General features: G+C 41.9%; 1 protein-coding gene across 14 annotated transcripts in view; it reads right to left on the bottom strand.

Moving 5' to 3' along the window:
* INPP4A (inositol polyphosphate-4-phosphatase type I A) overlaps positions 1-21,270 on the bottom strand; it is a 212,538-nt gene that overhangs the window by 45,177 nt on the left and 146,091 nt on the right. For 10 of the 14 annotated variants that reach the window (XM_039509770.1, XM_039510011.1, XM_039509854.1 and 7 more), the window contains 5 exons: positions 18,932-19,036; positions 17,418-17,526; positions 8,894-9,077; positions 6,328-6,546; positions 3,342-3,609 (listed from right to left, as the gene is read on the bottom strand). In XM_039509770.1, the coding sequence (XP_039365704.1) occupies positions 3,342-3,609; positions 6,328-6,546; positions 8,894-9,077; positions 17,418-17,526; positions 18,932-19,036 (885 nt within the window). The remainder of the gene's footprint in view (positions 1-3,341; positions 3,610-6,327; positions 6,547-8,893; positions 9,078-17,417; positions 17,527-18,931; positions 19,037-21,270) is intronic. The other 4 variants (XM_039510470.1, XM_039510304.1, XM_039510710.1 and 1 more) reach the window with 1 other exon arrangement.

Raw genomic sequence — 21,270 nt, 5'->3', positions numbered from 1 at the left:
TATTAATAGTGGAATGAACATGAAGTCACAGGTATGCAAAAATAGTGGAAGGAAGAGGCATGAAATACCACAGAGTATGAAACATGGAAATGTTCAAAACCCAAATGACCTTTTCTGAGACTAACCACTGCTTGATCTGTTCTTTGAAAATGATCATCATGAAAACTTGCAAGGGTAGAAAATTTGTAAACCTAAAATGGAGCTTCAAAGTAGGATTAGTTTAAGAATTGCTCTCACTCACATGCTTAAGGCATTATTTATTTACAATATATTTTGCACCAATTAAACCTATAGTTTTGATAGTGTTATTTAGTTTACAGCTGCACTAGCAGGAGAATAGACTAGAATGATCTTTTCTTTCCTACGTTTTATGCTTGTACTATAAAATCCGACTGATTGATTAGTTTGATACCAAATATTACCGTAACTTTGCTTAAATGCTTGAGCCAATTTTAAGGCAACCTTACCATGCAAACCAACAATTACTTTTAAAATAGCTGCATGCATTATTTTCAGTCAGTTTATACATGCTAATATACAGATAAGTTCACAGTTACAACTTAAGGCTGATCCAACTGCCATTTAACTCACTGAAAAGGCAGTTTGATTGGGCCCTATATTATAACTGCCCCAAACAACCACATTGGTGGTAAGGAGGGAAAACTTGCCAGGAACCCCTCCTTCCCTCATGCTTCCTAACAGGACAAAACCATCAGCAGACGTACTACTAGCACTACTGACAGCCCCGACTGGCCGCCAGTAAGTCTGTTGGGGTAAAGGGTGCCTGGAGAATTGCACTAGTGGAAGGGTGAGAGGGAGCACCCACTACACATTTTCAAAACGTGTTGCAGAGGCCACTAGTAAGTGTGCTTTGCCCTTCCCTATTCCTCAGGGCCCCTGAAAGCATTTTGCCTACTCTGCCATTTTACAGATGGGTGAACTGACACCTGAAGAGATTACAGCCAAAATGTTCCAAAGGTGCCTGTATGTAGGCACCTAAATGCGTATTTAGCCACGTAGGTCAAAGTAGCTTGATTTTCAAATTCTCATTGACTTCAGTGGGAACTACGACTTTGGCACTTCTGAAATTCAGATCACTTTGATTTAGGTACCTACGTACAGATTTAACTGCCTCACTTTAAGGTACTCAGACTTGAAAAAATAAGCATAAGTGACCTGCCCAAGGCCATACAGCAAATCAGCGGCAGAGCCAGATGTAGAATTCAAGAGTTCCTGGCTCCTAGTCAAGTGCTCAGTCCACTACACGCTGCTGCCCTTCATAAATAAATGGTAGGAACAAGAGCATGTTATCCTCAGTCATCACCAGGTCCCTCATTCACCTGAGAGATACTCATTCACTTGATGAGCAGATCAGTATGAGGATAAATATCATACTCATCTTAAAAGCAACAAAGGATCCTGTGGCACCTTATAGACTAACAGACGTTTTGCAGCAGCTGCTGTGAATACCCAATACCACTTCTTTGCAGTGGTGGTGGGGGAAATTTCCAGGCAGGTATATATATAAGCAAGCAGCTAGAAGAAGAAGAGAGTTTTTTTCAATCAGGGGATGGGGCCCCTGTTCTAGTTGTTTGAGTGTGAAAAACAAGGGAGGAACTGGTTCTGTAATAATTGGCAAGCCAAGTCTCTTTGTTTAATTTTGAGCTGATGGATGATGGTGTCAAATTTGACTGAGCAGCTGTTTCTCAGTCTTTCTTTGAAAGTCTGGTCCTGAAGTTTTTTTGCTGCATGATGGCCACCAAGATCTGTGTGTGTGTTGTGTGGGGTTGTGAAGTTTTTTTTCTTTTTTTTATTATATTTTTTTTTTTTCCTCCCTTTTTGTTTCCATTTATTTTTTTCTTAGAGAGCTTCCAGTTTGTGAGGTAGATGAGGGCAGCAGCATGGCATGGCTATTCATATATGGCATTGGTGGACGTGGTGGTGAGGTGAATGAATGGTGATGATGTGGTTGATGGTGTTAGGTGATGTGATGGTGTGGTGTGTAGGTGTGTGTGTATGTTTGTTGGCAGAGTTGGGGTTGGTTTGGTTGCTTTGGTTACTGAGTGTGTGTTACAGCTTGTGGTTAGCAGGGTGAATATGTATGCGGTTGGCAGGTTGTGGCAGGCGAGACTGGCCTGCCTGGGTGTGCCTGGACCTGTGGATCAGGGGATGAGGATGGGGGGATGATGATGAGTGGCTGTGGATGGTCCATATATGCAATATATGCCGCTATGCCATGTGCTATGCGCCATGTACATCACTGGATGTACAAAGGATAAAGGGACAGGAAAAAAGACAAAGGATAAATGGACAAAAAACAATATACAAAACCTGTAACACAGAACCTCACACTGAACACAATAACCTCCAGATCACACACACCTCCTGGCCTTGCAACAAAAAAACAAAGGACAAAACTTCAAAAGAAAAAGAAAGAAAAGAGCTCATCTCAGTTCATCTGCAAATCAGACACCATCAAAAAAGGATTAAATGGCTTGCCAATAACAGAACCAGTTTCTCCTCCTTTGCCTTTGCACCACCAGTGCACTAGAACAACTGCCTCTCCTGATTGATTGAACTAACCTCGTTATCTCTAGCTTGCTTGCTGCTGCTATATTGCTGCTATGGAAATGCTTCCAACACCAGCCACCGGTGAAGACCATTCACCCACATTCACTCATGCTGCAAAACGCCTGTTAGTCTATAAGGTGCCACAGGATCCTTTGTTTACAGATCCAGACACCTAAGACTTACACCTACTCTGATACTCATCTTAAAAACCTAATGCACCTATCTGTTCTTAGCTCACTCTTCTGGAACCTCTCACCCAGCAGTACTTCTTTTCCATCTTTCCTGCACTCTCATTTGGCATCACACTCTGGCAGCTCAGCTCTGTTCATCAGCATTGTATTAGTGCCTGGGCCACTTTCATGTTTTATTTGATCTTTTAAAAGGTACACTGGGATCGCCCTGAGGCAGTAGGCAAGCTGATGCCAAAAGAAAAAGTAATGAGGTATTGGCATAACTGCCACAGCCTGACCTATATGCTGAGTATATCAGGCTATGATGCTTTCCAGATTCATTCTATTCATTTGAAATCTGGAATCTCAGCTCTCAAAACATTAAGGGTGAAATCCTGATCCCACTGGAGTCAATGGGAGTTTTGCCATTGATTTCAGTGGGGCCAGGATTTCACTTCAAAGGTTAGCCACTCCAAACTCACCCAGGCCCCTTTGTCTGGTATCCTGTCTATTTAAAAAATGTAGAATTTGACATAAAGATGAATTAAAAGATTTAAGAAATATGCCAACATACAGCAAAGCAGTGTCTGTCATACGCACTTGTGTTTCTGTGAGAATGGCATGCAGAGGATGATATGGTTGAAGATGGTGGTGAGGATGATGGTGGTGAGGATGAGGTCTCATCTAAGCCTTTTGGATTTATCCAGTAGGCACGAGTATCCCGATTACCTTTCTTACTAGTACAGCTGATGTCACACTGGAAAACATCTTCACAGCTATCACTGTGCAAACGCTCTTTCTGGAGAAGTTTGTCCACTCTCTGAATAATGCACTCCAGACTTTTGTCAACATTCAACCAAACTTTTTCCTTGAAAGAAAAACATCCCCTTTTCAATTAAGAAGATCCCAACATTAGATGACAAGTATATTTGCAAAAAGGAGATACTTTGCCTGCTGTGGTTCTAGACACAACTGCTTAGGAATGTTTGCACTTTGCCATTGCATTTATACATACATACTCCATATGTATCTATATAAGTTAAAGTGACATCCAAATGGTAAGCTGCAGAGCTATGAGATAAATTTGTCATACAATTCTAACTCTCTTAAGCCATCTGCCCACTAATCCATCTCCCCAGGTATTATTTCAACTTCAAATGCACATTTTTTTTTTAAATCAATCAACCTAACAGGGAAAATGTTTCCTCCTCCTTCAGCCAAATGTGGATAAAGTTTAGTCCTGGGCCAGTGACAGCTTTTCAATCCCTAAAAAATTGTTACTTTAAATTCCAGTGCCCTGTGTTCTTACATAACTAGAAATGGAACTTAGTACCACTGGAAAGGGAAGTCCCCAGCTTCCCAGTGGGACCCATCACTCACTTCTAGCTTTAAAATAGGTAGAGAGAGCTTACTTTAAAGCCTTGCTATTTTTAGGTACAGAAAGACTATTTTAGTTCATTTTAGAGGGTTTTTTGGTGTCTTCCTTTTGAACCCTGCATAGTTTGACTCATTGGCTAATATTTTCAAAAGTGCCCTCTAATTTTGGTGCCAGAATTGAGACACCTTAGGCCTGGTTTTCAGAACACACATCTGCAACCTCAGCTGAAGTCAATAGGACTGTAGGTAATCAGTAATTTGAAAAATCAGCCTCTAGGTCTCCCAAGCCTGGCACCCAGAAACGGAGACTTCCAAAGGCTACTTCTAAAAAAGTTAGCCAAACTAACTAAGGAATCTGAATTTACAGCTGAAGGGACACAAAAATAGTTCCAACAACAAATTTTAAAACTAAGACATTCCTAAAAGATTTTCCTGTAAGAGAGGCTGTGGTATAAAGATTTTATTGGCATTCATTTGGGACGGCCTATATAACTCACTTATGAGTAACGTGGCCATCCCAAACTCATGCTGATAAAACCCTTATACCACAGTATCATGTATTTGTATATGTAGCTGATGTGTCTATTCACACACATAGAGTACATATGTGAATATAAAAATACACGATACTGTGGTGCACACCCATTAATTTCCCATACATGCTATTATAGCCGAATGTAAAATCAATAAGCCGTCAGATACAGAAGGAAAAGTTTACATCATTGTTATATGATGTGTCTTGTATCCAATATATACTTTTAACTGAGTAAACGAATAAGTAACTGTAGTGCAATATTAATAACCTAATGAACTTTATGGGCTTCATTTGAAGGCCACTGAAGGGATCAACCCTATGAGAGTCTCTTTTGGAGGTAGCTCTGAAATGCAGTTTGACATTATTTCTTTTCCTCCTGTATTTTATAGGGTTAACCACTATTCTAATCAATTTCAACAGTTTTAACAAAGATTGCATTCACTTCCGTTTCACTTTCTACTATACTACACTGTTAGGACAGCTCAATTCTCATATTTAAATTGGCAACACTGGATGGAAAGTCATTTAATTCTTGATGTGACCTTTTTAAAAGGCAGCTCGTAATTAAAAACAAACAGACACTTCACTTAAATATTTAGATTAAAAAACCCAGGAAAGCCTTTGAAAAGCTGTTTTTCATAACTAATATCTAAGAGTATATTGCAAGAGTTCTATTTCTTATGTTTTCTTCTTTTTTGGCTGTGCATGGAGATTGATAAAGGGACACCCTGCACAATGTTTCTTAATTGTTTCGTTAAAAAGAATACTCAATTAACTCTCAATATAGAACTGACTGCATGACAGCCAAGTGGCCCAAGTGACTGAGGGCAGGTCTGCACTTAAAATGCTGCATTGATGCAGCTGCGCCACTGTAGCGCTTAAGTGAAGATGCTCCTACACCAACAGGAGAGAGTTCTCCTGTCGCCATAGTTAATCCACCTCCCCGAGAGGCAGTAGCTACGTCAATAGGAGAAGACATCGACATAGCATCGTCTACATGGGGGGTTAGGTCTGTATAACTTAGTTGCTCAGGGGTGTTGATATTTCACATCCCTGAGCAACATAGTTAAACCAACATAGGTCTGCAATGTAGACCTGATCTGACTCTGCTATTATGCAAGAGACTCAGACTAATTTTTCAGTGCCTGCTTCTGCTCCTGCTGATCAAAGGGCAGACAGAGAGAGGATGAAAGGAACATTTCAAGATACTTATCAGTGACCCCTTTGGATAACTAACATGTCTACCTTTGAGGACTACAGTGGCATTTCTAAGGCACCACACCCCGTAGTATAGATGCGGTTTATAGCGATGGAAGGAATTATTCCATTGCTGTCAGAACCCCACCTCCCTAAGCTACAGTAACTAGGTTGAGCGAAGCATCCTTTCATCAACCTAATTGCGTCTACACTTAAAATATAGGTTGGCATAGCTATGGCACACGGGGTGTGGATTTTTAACACCCCTGAGTGCCATAGCTACATCAGCCTACATTTTAAGTGTAGACCAGACCTAAAACATGCAGCGTTATGCTCCAAAGTAAGACTTGCAGATATCAGTGACCAGTGGCTAGTAGCTACATGCTAAGGGGCACAGGACTAGGGAATAAAGAGATACTAAAAGGGAAAAAAGGAGATGACATCAGAAGGCCTTATCCCTCCATTCAGCAAACCTACCCATTCCTCTTCATGCCAATCCACCTGCAGAGAAGATCGGCTATTTCTTCCTGTCCATTTTGCCACAAGGGTGTCTTGATCATTCCTTAGCATCACTTGTTCCCCCTCTCCAGAGGTTGGAGATGCCTTTGAGGCTATATAATCTGGCCTTGCAGCATTTAATCCATGTATTGAATTTGCCAGTAACTTGCAATCACAGACAGTGACAAGCTGCCGTGTCTAAAAACAATAGAAAACAGAATTTGAAAGCATTTTCAATTTTAAATCCTTATCTACATTCTTATTTTTTCTTTAAAAAAAACAACAAAAAACACTACCCTCATTTTGAGTTTGTGCTGCTTATTTTACAGCAAGGCCTTAAAAGGATGTACAGGAAGCAAAAATGTGAAGTGTAATTTTCAAAAATGTGCACTGACATTTTAGGACTACACATGCTGAATATTTAACAAATATCTACAGTTCCTAGTGCCTCTACCTAGAGCCAGCTCTTCATTTTCTGTTAAGTGAAATAGTCTTCAAAAAAAACAACAACTCAGGCACCTTCATACAGTCCACAGAAATTGGTCTCCTCTGGTATGGCAATGTTCCATTTAGTTTAATATCCCGTCTCAGTCGGTTCCTTCAGAAGAAGGCATGAAACATCCACCTCATTGTGCAATACTGTATCCTGGGGGGAATTTCTTCCTTATTCTGGCAAATGATGTACATAAGCCCTGAAGCATGAGGATTGCTGACCTACCTTTCTCCTAGATAACATAACTTTAGGTGAATAAGAATATTATCTGTTTTAAAAAAAACCTTACTAAACTATGTGCCTTGACAATATCCAGCAGCAGAGAATCCACAGGTCAGATATACACTATGTACAAGTATTTTCTTCTGTATATTTTTAACGTTAATTTCATCACATACATTCTTGCATTATGGGAAAGTATACAGGCACCCCAAGTGGGTATACAGTAAACTGACTATCAAATGCATTCTCTGTCATAGGGTACTGCTTATTTATTAGCTATGCTTTCTTAGAACTCAAAATACTACAATGAAAGAACTCTACAAAACTGCATTTGTTCTTGTCCTTGTGAATAAGTTTCATTCTGATTGCCTGTTCAGTCCATTTTTATTGAGTGGAGTGTAGCCCAGTGGGCCAGCTTACCTCTATTATATTCACTGCTTTGCATTATATTCTGCTTTATTATATTCAGCAGTAATGCAAGGAACCTACAGGCTTGTATCGTGTAAGTCACTGGCTTCAGCAGTTAGCATGAGGCTTGAGGCCTATGGCCTTTGGCATAGATAAACTTAAATAACTCATAAGTTTTGGAGAATTGGAAGTAGAGTGTGTGTGCGCGCGCGTGGGGGGGGGGGGCGCGCGGATCTTGTCCATAATGACATCAGCCAGCCACAGAACATGAACTGATACCAACTTCTGGTTGGAACATCCGACCGCAAGAGTGCCATGACAACAAATTGACGTATATGATAATGGGGTGAAATCATAAATACACTGACCTATAGAAGAAGGACACCTGAACAGTGGTAAGGGGAGGAAATACAAATAAGGAAGAGGGGAGAAATCCCTACTGAATATGCATTAGACATGGTAACGTCAGCATCACAGATTATAAAAGTGGCATCCCAGGGCAGTAGGGGTAGAGAGATGTAGCCCTTGGGAGGGGCCAGAAAGATGGCCACTGATGAAGATGAGGAAGGTGACGGTGACGAGGAAGATAATGGCTAACATTTCAGGTTGTTCTGCAAGGGATGGTGAGAGTATGGATGTTCAGATGTACTTTCTGTATTATCTCTATATACACCTTACTGAGTTAGAGTGTCTTTGACTTTGCTAATGTATTAATAAATTATTTATTTGTAAATATAAAAGAGCTCCTATAATGTGAGTGTTGCACCTGTGCACATCGGGGTTCCCAACTATATAATAATTTAAATAATACTGGGCCTGATCTTGGGACAAGAACCTGTCAACCCTCAAAGTGATAACTGGGGATTTTAATTCATAATCTATAGATCAGGCTACAGAAGTCAAGTATTAATTGAACAGCATCACTACAATTTGCCCCAAGTTCATGTCATTATTATACAAATGAAACGATAACGAAAACTCCTTGTGGTGTTCCAGTTTCTTCAAGTTCCTGTTGCATGATAGCTTATTCAGAAATGACCTCAACAAACCAGTCAGTGGCTATAGAGATACGAGTATGAAAGTGAATTTAGGATTTTCTTCTCTGGGATGTTGTGACTGGACACGTGGCGGAGGTGATACTTTAAACTTGGGGAATGAAGCCAAAAGGTATCACTCTTTTTTCTCAGTCCTCACCACTCCATCCATAGGAGGTGGAGACAAGAGTGAGTGGAAGAGAAGAGAAAACCTGAATAAATGGTGGCAAATTCAAAAATCCCATCTGGATTTATCTTCCAATTGTGGCTGAGTGGGGCTACAAGAGAGACTATTTTGGGATTTTTCAGGGAGCTCACAAAAAAAGGGGTGCTTCAGAATGTGTGTCACTTCACTTTTATCAATGATTTTGTTTTGTTGTTCTCATACCTTATCTGCCAAAATGGCAAGTGATCTTTCAAGGCCATTAGCTGATCTATCCTTGGCAGCTCTCGAGAGCCTTTCAGCATAGTAACTGACTTGAGTTTTCAGGGTGTTGATCTGTGCAATAATCTCCTTTGCTCTAATAATGTCCTGTGGTATGTATATTATAGACTGGGAGCTTGTTGAAGTGCTGAAAAAGAAGAAACAATTTAAAGACAATCAGTAGATATAAATGCTCTAGTCACACTTCTTCATGCCGAAAAAGGAATTGCGGACAACAAAATTTACCTTAGCTAACAATTAACTGTGGAAGACCAATGGGCAATTAAACAGCAGGAACACTTATACTTGAGCGCCTCTGTATTTAATGAAAACATTCAGATGCAAAATGACTAATGCTAAATGACTGTGCTCACAGATCATATACAGGAGGGACAATTTTCTGAGGAGAATGTGGATGACAAATTTTGCCAGCAGAGACAGAACCAGTTTCCTTAGGTTGCTTGCTCTACTCTCCCTCTTCCCAAAACACAGACACTTTACACAGTTACATCTGATATCTCCTTGCCAGGTTAGGAATTTTAGCCTTGTCTGCACACAGCTATATCACTTTAACTACACCAGCAGAGTTAAAGCTGTACAACCCACCCTACTGTGGACACAGTTATACTGATATCATAGTACTTACACTAGTATAGCTTATTCCCAGATGAGAAGGAGAATAGACTACACCAGTAAAATGCATCTTTATATCAGCGTAACTGCATCCACATTAGGGTTGACCCATTATAACTATTTTTGGGGGGAAAGCCACACCCTGAACTGAAATAGTTATACCAGTAGAAAGACTCTAATCCTGAAACTCGGGCTGCGGAGCTATAAAATTGCAGTGTAGATGTTCAGGCTCAGGCTGGAGACTGGGGCCTAGGACCTCATGGGGCTTCAGTCCAAGCCATACATCTCCACTGCAATTTTATAACCCTGCAGTCGGAGTCAGCTGGCATATACCAGCTGCATGGAACAGCATACAGATGTCATATTGTCTTTGTCTCTGCTCAGGGTGTGACAAGCGTCCTTTCCTATTCTGGATGAAGTGTCAAGTCAGAGATGCCTAAACTGGCACACGTTAATTTATTTCTCCTCCTTCTCACTTCTTTCTGTCATTAATTGCGTTATTGTAGCCATTAGACATAAAAGTACCCATTGTTAGTGTAAATGCCAGCTGCTGTTTGGTGGACAAAGCCATGCTTAGCATATCAGACAGCCTAATTTCCCAGGTGCAATGCTCCAAATCACTATCTCTGAGGAGTCTGAATTCTTTTGCATTGGGGGAAGGAGAGGGGGAGTTAAGCCACTGATGGGGAACATATTTTAATTTTTATAAACTTTTTCAAGGAAACTAGAGGAATGTATATTCTACTTCTGGGGGAATTCTGCACCACTGCATGCGTGCATAATTAATGTGCCATACATATTTTTCCTTTTTTTTTTTTGGTGCAGAAAATAGCTTTTGCCAGAAAGTTGCAGCAGTTTGCCGCCAGAGGGCAATGTGGCGATAGAACAGAGCAGCTGCCCCGAGCCAGACAGAGAAGAGAAAGAGCCTGAAGTGCCTTCTTTACAGTGCCCGTCGGGCCAGGTCAGGAGACAGGGTATATGGGGAGACAGACAGCCCGGGGCTGCTCGGGAGTCAGACAGGGACTCATAAGGGCTAGTGGGGGAGGACAGACTGGGACAGGAGCTGAATGGGAGTGGAGGTGCAGGGCCACATGGGGACAGCGGAGAGGTGCAGGGCCATATGAGGGAAGGAGGATAGCTGAGTGGGGGCACAGAGACACATAAGGAAAGGGGGAGGGGGTGCAGGACCACATGGAGATGGGGGAGTGGGTGTCTGATGTGGGGTGCAGGGACACATGTGGACAGGAGATGTAGGGATACATGGGGACAGGTGCAGATGTGCCAGACTGAATGGGAGAGGCTAGGGGTCAGCCAAGGTCTGCATGGAGAAAGTTCCCTAACAATCCCTCCCCACCCGCCCAGAAAACCTGTTCCATACTTTTCCCATCCATACCCAACAACCCTCCAAGTTCACACCCAGGTTCTTTCCCAGCAATTACTTCCCTCTCCCTCAGCTCCTCCATTACCTCTGACTCCCCCAAGCCTTTCCACTGCTTCTAAGGGGTATGGGAAATATGGTTCTGTATTGTAGTTTAAATTAATTATTTCTCAGAGTTCTGTATTAATATGCCTAGTAAGGAATCTATTTGTCAAAAAACATTTTCTGAATTTTTTGTTGTTGTCTGTATTGTTACAGATATACTTACTGGCAGGCATTTTGAAATAAATTACCAAAATAATTGAAACTGGTGTGATTATATTGTGTTATTTTGACAAATAAAATATGCAGAATTTTGCAGAATTTTAAAATATTGTGTGCAGAATTTTTAATTTTTTGGTGCAGAATTCCCCCAAGAGTAATATTCACTTTTACAGAGTGCTTATGAGATAATGCAGGAGCCTCTCATGGGGCACACTTAAAAAGCAATTGTCCCAGAAATCAATCTGAAAGCATTTTCATAGATAAATAGATTTTAAGACCAGAATGGACCATTATGATTATCCAGTCTGACCTCCTTTAAAAGGATTAGTACCATGTTTGAAGGATGTAATGCAGATATAACCCCTGAAACAGGCATCATTCTGTGTTCCTCTGGTCACACACCTTTCTACAGGGAACAGAAGGACATCTGATCCCCTACACTCCTATCCATACATGAAACAGATCTCCTTTTTAAGGACTTTTACTGCATTCTGATTCAGCCTACTCCACGGTGTCCAGTGTTACTGCTGACAATTCCTCTGAGCAATTTGTTTCCACTAAAGAAGGGTTAACATGCACAAAGATGATGTATTTGGCAGGAAGGCCATGCAGCATGTTCAGATTAGACTCTTATTTAAAAATAAAGACATTTTCCTGGGATGGTCAGAGGAAAGAAATTATTATGGCATGAAGTTTACACGTATTCATTTTCCAATCTGCAATCACTCTTTCAAATGAACAGCTGTCATTCTGCATAAGTAAGCTATATTATATGCTTAATAGATCCTTATCCTTAAAAAAATTTTTTAAAAGAACACACAAGCTGCATGTCACTAGATGTGTAAAGTTATAAATAAACAATTTGCATTCTGTGGGGCTTTCAGAAGACATACATGGTCTAATCTGTGGGCCTGAACCAAAACCCACCCCAGGCAATGAAAGTCTTTCTGTTGACTTCAATGGGCTTCAGATCACGCCATAAGAAGTATGATCATAATAATCAGCAAATCAACTCCAAGTACTTTAGCTCAAAGCAGAAGCACTGATTCACCATCAAACCACTGATTAACCTTTCACTTTTTCTCCTACAGCACTAAACAAAGTAGGAATAAAATTAAGGGGAAAAAACTGCACAAGGGTTAAGAACAAGTGTTTAAGTGCAGAGATACATTTCAAAAATATAAGCCAGGCCCATTATAACATCATAAAGGCTTAAAGTTATGTGTTATTGCATCCAGTAGAAGTGAAAGGTTCAAAAACTGTTTTGTGTAGCTTTCTCTCTGCCTCTCTGTTATCTATTTTTCTTTGGAAGTAACAGAGGAGCAGATGAACACATTGTATTATTCTAATTTGCAAAGTCTCCTGACTTCATAAAAATCAGAGAGAAGTATGAAGTTAGCTGTTCATTACAAAATAAAAGTTGCAGTTGGAAGGTCAAATTCATTCATATATCATGTTCTACTAAGGAGCTACAGCCATTTAAAGCATAATTAATGGTGTTATGATGCACAACATTTAAAAAAATTGCACACTTTAAAATACACCAATGTTTGCCCCATCCCAAAAGAAAAAAATACCACAACTCTCTCCACAAACTCTCAGAAACAGAAAACTCACCAACATTCCTCATAACCGCTAAAAAAACAAAACCAAAATAAAATTAGCAGTTTGTTTGCAAATACTGAAAGCAGAAAACAAAGCAAAGTAAGTTTGGGAAAATATTTTAAATTGCTTAATATTTTCAAAAAGGCATGTGCATATGATTAAACTTGTAAGCAAAATATACATATACTGCAGAATCACAGGCAAATGTGTTTTATTTGCTCTGGGCATGGTAAGTGTACAAGGAACACTCTTGCCAACAAACGGAAAAAATAAAGGTCATTTGTACATAACACTGAAAATGAAAAAGATGGAATTAAATGCTACAATATTGGTTTGTATAGCAGCAAAGACAACCACACAAAACGGACTTCTGACTACCACTTGTATTTCCTATCTATTAATAGAGGGTTCTATTCTCCCCTTTAGAGCACACTGTCCCTAAAAATGCTAATGAGAGCTGTATGTAAACAAGGAGAGATTAGACTCTGAATACATTTTATTTAGTTACCAAAACATGCTCTACTGATTTTAATATAACATGTGATAAGGCATCCAAATGATGGGATCTTGCTATTGATACTCTCTTGGCCTAATGACATTCAGAGATTCATACAGGGACCATTATGATTATCTAGCCTTATCTCCTATATCAGGGGTGGGCAAACTTTTTGGCCTGAGGGCCGCATTTGGGTGGGGAAATTGCAAGCAGGGCCACAAATGTAGGACTGAGGCACGGGGGTTGGGGTGCAGGATGGAGTGCGGGACAGGGCTCAGGGCAGGGAGTTGAGGTGCAGGACGGGTGCGGCAGGGGGCTCAGGGCAGGGGGATAGACTGCAGGAGGGGTGCAGGGTGCAGCAGTGGGCTCAGGGCAGGTGGCTGGGGTGCAGGAGGGGTGCGGCAGGGGTTGGGGGCAGGTGGGGTGCAGCAGTGGGCTCAGGGCAGGTGGCTGGGGTGCAGGAGGGGTGCGGCGGGGGCTGGGGGCAGGAGGGGTGCAGCAGTGGGCTCAGGGCAGGGGGTTAGAGTGCAGGAGGAGTGCAGCAGGGGGTTAGGGGGCAGGAGGGGTGCAGCAGGGGGCTCAGGGCAGGGGGTTAGGGTGCAGGAGGGGTGCGGCAGGGGCTCAGGGCTGGGGGTTGGGGTGCAGGAGGGGTTCAGAGTGCAGGCTCCGGCCCAGCATCACTTACCTTGAGCGGCTCCGGGGTGGCAGTGGCATGCAGCGGGACTAAGACAGACTCCCTGCCTGCCCTGGCCCTGCACCACTTCCTGGAGCGGCCGGCACCACGTCCCTACGGCCCCTGGAGGAGGGGGTGCAAAGGACTCCATGCGCTGCCCTTGCCTGCGGGTACCTCCCCCGAAGCTCCCATTGGCCGCTGTTTCCCATTCCCCACCAATGGGAACTGCCGGGGGCAGTGCCTGCAGGTGAAGGCTGCGCGTGGAGCTCTCTGTCCCCCGCATCTCCCCCAAGGGCCACAGGGATGTGGTGCTGGCTGCCTTGGGAGCAGCGTGGGGCATGGTAGGTAGGGAGCCTGCCTTAGCCCCAAGGTGCCACAGGGGTGGCAATCCCACAGGCCGGATCCAGAGCCCTGAAAGGCCGGATCCAGAGCCCTGATGGGCCAGATCTGGCCCGTGGGCCACAGTTTGCCCATCCTGTCCTATATAGTACAGTCCACAGAATTAACACTCACTACAGAAACTGACTCAGCCTCTGCAGATTGACTAGCCAATCTAACACCTGAGATACAGTATTTTTTCCATTTACCAAAGTGTTACTGATTTCTTATATTTATCACAATACTTCTGGCTTTTTTCTCCAAAGATTAAACCCTGGTGCTTTTTTTAGGAAGTATTGTACGGTTCTAATTTTATACATTACGTTTAGGATGTGATGCCTGAATTACACATATAGGCCACGTCCTTTGAGTCAATGTAATTTGGTTTTCCAAGTTCTGGGACTTCTCATTTTTCATTCTGCTCGCAAGGCCCCAAACTATCAAAGCAAGAAATGTTCCAAGACAGTGATGCCTGGTTAAGTGGTGAAGATGAAATGCAATAAGCATACTTGATTTTCTATGCTTCTGATCACATATATTTTAAGATGATGTTGGTAGGTACAGTATTTGTCCCTGTTCACTTATGTGATTTGGAGGGTGTCTCAAGCCTCATTACAAAAGTACTCTAAATTAATATTGTAATAGGAGATTCTCAATAGACTGAATAAGGAAACTTAGGTCCAACAGAGAAAGGGCCTATAATTTGTACTACCTTCCCGCAAATGATATTGCCAACAGGAAAGTTACTCTCCAACATAGGATCAGAATACCTGCAACTTTGTGAAGGCCCAGAAGAAAAATGCAGGCTGGAAATGGAGGTTTTGAATAGATTTGATGGAAAAAAGACATCAGTGGTTTAGGTGCTTAGATAAGTCAGTAATGAGGGCCCTATAAGTAACCAAGTAGGCAGATATAGAATGCTTCTGAAGGCAGATTTTGATATCAACAACAACAAAAAGTTCAGCCTAGCCTATTGGATTTATAGTCTTTGCTAATCCCATCCTGGAACACCCTGTATGTCAGATGCACTTATCGGAGGCAGTTGTTATAGTACTGGTCTCAATACTGTACCATTACATGTACTAGTCTGACTCTAAGGTTTCAACTGGCACTGCTAGTAGCCCTATCCATTACAAAAATTAGTGCCACTGATGGTACAGTTCAGTAGCCTCCAAAAATACTGAATTGAGGTTGGTGTCCAGATCATCCCCTCTCTCTGTGCCTTCCCACCAGCTCTGACCCCGAGGCAGGCTGCATTCCCAGCTTCTTGAAGCTGCTCTACTAAAGTCTCCCCTCGGCTGAAGCTGCTCCTGTAGCCCCCAAAGCAGGGTTCTACAGTAAAGATAATGCAGCCCAGAGTCATATTATTGTTCTCTTGTAAGCTCCTTGGGTATGTCTACATTGCAGCTGGGAGTGTGCCTCCCAGCCTGGGTAGAAAAGACACATGCTAGTTCTACTCAAGGTAGCAGGCTAAAAATAGCAGTTGGGCACTGGCAATGACACGGTCTAGCTGCCCGCCCCGCAAGCCTTTTATTCAGGTGGCTAGCCTGTGCCACTGTCTATGCTGCAACATCCACACCTCTATTTCTAAAGTGCTAGCCCAGGGGTCAGCAACCTTTCAGAAGTGCTGTGCCGAGTCGTCATTTATTCACTCTAATTTAAGGTTTCGCATGCCAATAATACATTTTAACATTTTTAGAAGGTCTCTTTCTAGAAGTCTATAATATATAACTAAACTATTGTTGTATGTAAAGTAAATAAGGTTTTAAAATGTTTAAGAAGCTTCATTTAAAATTAAATTAAAATGCAGAGCCCCCCGGACCAGTGGCCAGGACCCAGGCAGTGTGAGTGCCACTGAAAATCAGCTTGTGTGCCGCCTTAGGCACGCGTGCCATAGGTTGCCTACCCCTGTGCTAGCCCAAGCAGAACTGGCACAGGCCTGTCACCTGGGCTGCAAGGGCATGCTTCCTGCTGTGGAGCAGAGATACCCCTTGAAGTCTGAAGGGAAACTGCGTGTGCCTTCCCCTTCAGTGCACCTGGCCTTCTCGATTTCTGCCTCAGCCTGCAGTGTGAATGGCTAACCCCCCAGAGAAGCCACGATGTGATCAGGAGCAAGAAGCATAGTATCACAGAGGTGAATGATCCCTCCTGCAGATTAGAAAGGGGGAGATCAATGTACAGAGAGTCCTCTCTAGGCATGCATCTAGGGGGCACAATCTGGCCTAGTATTTTTACTTTAATATGGATGGAGAACAATTAGTAACTACACAGCAGCAAAATATCTGGGGCAATATAGAGAAACCTGGAGCAACTGGCCCCATAACTAAATCCAAGTTGTTAATAAGAAACTTGCATTTGAGGAACTGCTGCTGCTTCTTAGGGAGGGTAGAACAAGTCAACTGATCTGTCTTTGCATAGAGTTCTGAAGCTCTAGCGGAAGGATCAGACGTGGACGACTCCAGTGTAGAATGGGTGTCTAAGCATGTTGTGGTTTTAGGAAATTAGTAAGAGATAGAGTCTAAGAAATTACTTTAGCCAACTTCTAACTGACTTCAGAAGGTAAATTAGAGTAATGCTAATCTCAGTTCTTCAGTTAACCACAGTCACAAATAAGGATATAGCCCAAGATAAAATTTACTTTGACTGATCTGGAAAATGCTTCCCAGATGTGCCGAGGAAGCAAGCTAAAGGGAGTGAAAGTATCAAATGTAACATACTTAAAGAGAGTCCAATGATATTTTCTACCTCCACAACTAGACAGAACTTAAACTCAATTAAATCCAATTCAACACTGAAGTTGTTCAGTTTAGCTAATTTAACAATTGTCCTGTAATATTAAATATTCCACAAAAAGTAATTTGAAAAGGAACTATCAGTAAACAAAACAATGGAAAAACTGTTTTTCTCTTCTCCCTCTTTGAAAAAAGCATAGCATAGTCTTCATAGTATTTGGCAGAACTTCCAAATGGAGGTGCAACAAAAACATGGAATATGATGATTTTACAAAGCCTGGAGATTAAGAAAAGGCTGGTGATGAATTTATAATAACTCTTCTACTTACTGTTTCTTTGCCTCTTCAAATTTATGCAGCTTTTTCCGTAGACCCCCCGATTTAAAGCCTTGACAGTGAGCGGCTGGTGCTCCTATGGTTACTATGTCATAATTCTGATCTGGATGGACAAAAAGTGCTTACAGATGAAAGTTCACCATCTTTACTTTGGTTGAATCTGTGGAAATTCAAACTACTGAAAGGTAATTTCTCAAATACTCCTGCCAGAGACTGAAGTCTTCAGAACAATGTTGAATGTTAAAAAGTTTGGAACTGAATTAGTGGTGAGAAGCTGCCATGTTCTACAAAGTATAGACCCCTGTTTGAAACCTGGCCCCCTGTTTCTGTTGGAAGATCTACAACAGGGGTTCTCAAACTGGGGACGGGACCCCTCAGGGGGTCGTGAGGTTATTACATGGGGGGTAGCGAGCTGTCAGCCTCCACCCCAAACCCCGCTTTGCCTCCAGCATTTATAATGGTGTTAAATATATTAAAAAGTGTTTTTAATGTATAAGGGGGGGGTCGCACTCAGAGGCTTGCTGTGTGAAAGGGGTCACCAGTACAAAAGTCTGAGAATCCCTGATCTACAAAGGCAATATTCCCATGTCTGGAGATGAAGGAAGATTAACCTTGATACCTCAGCCTATCATTCCTCCTATCTGAAGGATACACAAGGCAGCTAGGGTCGACAGGTGGGTGGGGCTGAACATTAAAAGAAAGGAGAAAATTAACTCTTTTACAAAGAAGCAAGCTCAACCTAAACAAGTTAATGTCTTTTTACACATCTAAAGTGCAGCGCACATGATGGCCCCTCTCAATTAAATTCAACTTAAAAAAAAAAAAACAGGGAGGGCCTCTGATGTCATGCCACCCAGAAAAGATCCTGGTGGCTCCTAAAACCAAAGGGGATCCAGCAGATTAACCCAGTAGATACAGCACAGGGATGAAAGGTGGGAGACTTGGGTTCTGTTCCCTAGCTCTGATGCTGATGTGCTACATGACGTTGGACAAGCTGATCTGCCCTTTGGTTCTGTCATCTATAAAACTGGGGTAATGATACTAAGGCCTGGTCTACACTGGGGTGTGGGGGAGTGTCGATGTAAGATACGCAACTTCAGCTACGAGAATAGCGTAGCTGAAGTCGATGTATCTTAGTTCGACTTACCTCCCGTCCTCACGGTGCGGGATCGACGGCCATGGCTCCCCCATCGACTCCGTTTCCGTCTCTCGCCCTGGTGAAGTTCCGGAGTCGACGGGGAGTGCGTTCGGGGATTGATTTATCACATCTAGATGAGACGCGATAAATCAATCCCCGATAGATCAATTGCTACCCACCGATCCAGCGGGTAGCGTGGACGTATCCTTACTCAACTTTAGTAAAGTGCTTTGAGATATAAGGATGGTAGCTGCAATTAAAATGTTAAATATTATTAGTACTGCACAGAAGATATACTGGTTTTGGGGAAGCTTAGCTCTGGATGGTGGAAACACACACACACACACGAACGAACGAGAGAGAGAAGTACCTGATCCTGCATCATCCTGGACTCTCATTCTTTGTATGTGTAAATTTGTGGGCACAAATTCCAATTTTTTATCAGCTTTCAAGCTACTTGCTTTAAACGAAGGGCCTGAGAAATGTAACAGAAAAATATTTATTCTATATCTGCCCTATAAAACCATGACCAACTGCCAGTCTCAAAATACCAACAAATGTGGATTGGGGTTACTTTCAACACTTGTTGCACATTAGGTGGGAAGTAATACTGACAGAAATTATGACTTGCCGACTAGCAGACTTTTAGTTGTAAGTATATTTGCAAGGAACATGATGTTAGCAACAAGTGCCACTCACCCACCTAAACGGCTGGGGGAACTGGATGGTGCCAGCAGCAAAGGGGGACCAGCCCCAGCAGCGAGGAAAGGAGCTACCCACTGAAGGCACCAGGTAGGTTCCTCCCCCGTTGGAGTTTCTGGCACTCATTGGCCAGGTGTGGCCAAACTGTATGATCACAAAAGTGAAGGGGCAACATAGGCTTAATTTAAAATCCACTTTCAAGACCCTGTGACCAACTGTCTGGTATGAGAAGAATCCGTAATACTGGGGGGAAATGCCTATTAAAACACAAACCAATGCATAGTCAGATACATTATTTTCATTGTATTTTGATGGCACATGGTCTCTCTGTACACAAGTGCCGGAAGAGCATACAAGAAAACAGTGCAAGAACCTGGAGAATGTATTCTTTTAAAAGAAATACTAAAAATTTTCTGATTGCAGGGGGTGAAGAAATCAATCCTACCAGAAGAACATTTATGACAGCACTAAGCAGACAAGCAATTCTTCTAGTGCACTCCATCTCACCAGCCTGTGAGAACTCATTTGTTAGGATCCCTATACTCACTTCCACTCCAATTTTGAGTAATTTGTACATTGTATAGTATGGGAAAATACAACTAAACTGGAGGATGTTTACAGTTGAGGTATTCCAGGTCCCTGTACAATTACTGGATTACTTTATTTATTAGTAATAAGTATCATCTCTAGCCACTAGATCTGGTGGAGTCCAAATACTAATCTAAGAAGAATGACTTGGAGTTAGATATGCACTTAGGCCCCGATTCAGGAAGCTTTAAACACATGCTTAAGTCCCTTGCAGAATTGGGGTCTAAATGACTAGCAAAATAAGTTTATATTTTAGTATTATTATTATTATTATTTTCTCTTACTGTTGCGGATCCCTGGAATCAAACCAGCAAAGCACCTAAGCACATACTTGACTTTAAGCATGGGAAAAGTCCCACAGACTTCACTAGAACATTTATCATGTGCTTAAGTGCTTTGTTGGATCAAGGCCTTAGACAAAAATGGTAAATATGCAACAGTGTCAAAGCGACAGGTGAATTTAATGTCTACCACAGATAATTGCTCTGTGGGTCCCAATGATCCATTATGCACAGACCAATTCCAGTTCTGTGCTCAGTAATTAATATTGTAATATACTGTCACCTACACACACCTACCCTTCTAACAATCTGAGGTGGGATGCACACTGCAACTTTAGCATTGTGTACACTGAATCTTTCTGTTCTACTTTCCTGGGATTTGGCTTTATTCTCATTGACTGGTCAGTGTCTTTTGAACTGGTGTATCACATGAAAATCATCCCTCCTCCCATTGGTCACAGCTGTTCTGTGCTTTCAGGGAGAAATTCTTCCCCTGTGCAGGGAGGCCGGCACAAAGCCTACATACCACTTATAGCAAGTCCCTCTTAACCCTTCAAAATAGGACTTATGTGATGCCTAGACCTTTATGCTGGCCCTCTGTACAGAGGGGAATTTCATCATGAGTGAAGACACTGTATGTTAAAACAGCACCCTTGAACTATGAATGAACCCCCAGCCTTCTCCACGGATGTCAACAGGAGTTATGGATGTAGAACAAGGGTCTAATATGGCCTGACGTGAATACATAATAGTAAGAAAGGTATAAGAGTGAACAAAGTACACCCAATCATTTCCCCCATTCTGAATGAAAAGCTGGACTAATATGAGGGTAAATAAAGTTGCATCATTCCCCCATTTGTGCATAACTCAGTCAGATATAAACTGCCCTATTTCCCATTTCGTTTAAGATTTTGAAATAATTACACACACAAACATTCCTTAAAAATGACAAAACACAGAAATCAAATAATTCCCATAATACTTTAGAGAGTGGGGGAAAAACACTGAGAATCTATCAAAGATTTGGGGATTCTTGGAATAAAAGCTAAAACCTAGATCATATAATATTATATTATATGTACAAGATTATATTAAAAATTCTAAAATTATTATTAATATAAAGAGTCAGAATGTATTG

Source organism: Mauremys reevesii, linkage group 1, assembly GCF_016161935.1.
Source record: "Mauremys reevesii isolate NIE-2019 linkage group 1, ASM1616193v1, whole genome shotgun sequence".
NCBI classification, from domain to species: Eukaryota; Metazoa; Chordata; order Testudines; family Geoemydidae; genus Mauremys; species Mauremys reevesii.
This window is presented reverse-complemented; position numbering and strand designations above follow the sequence as displayed.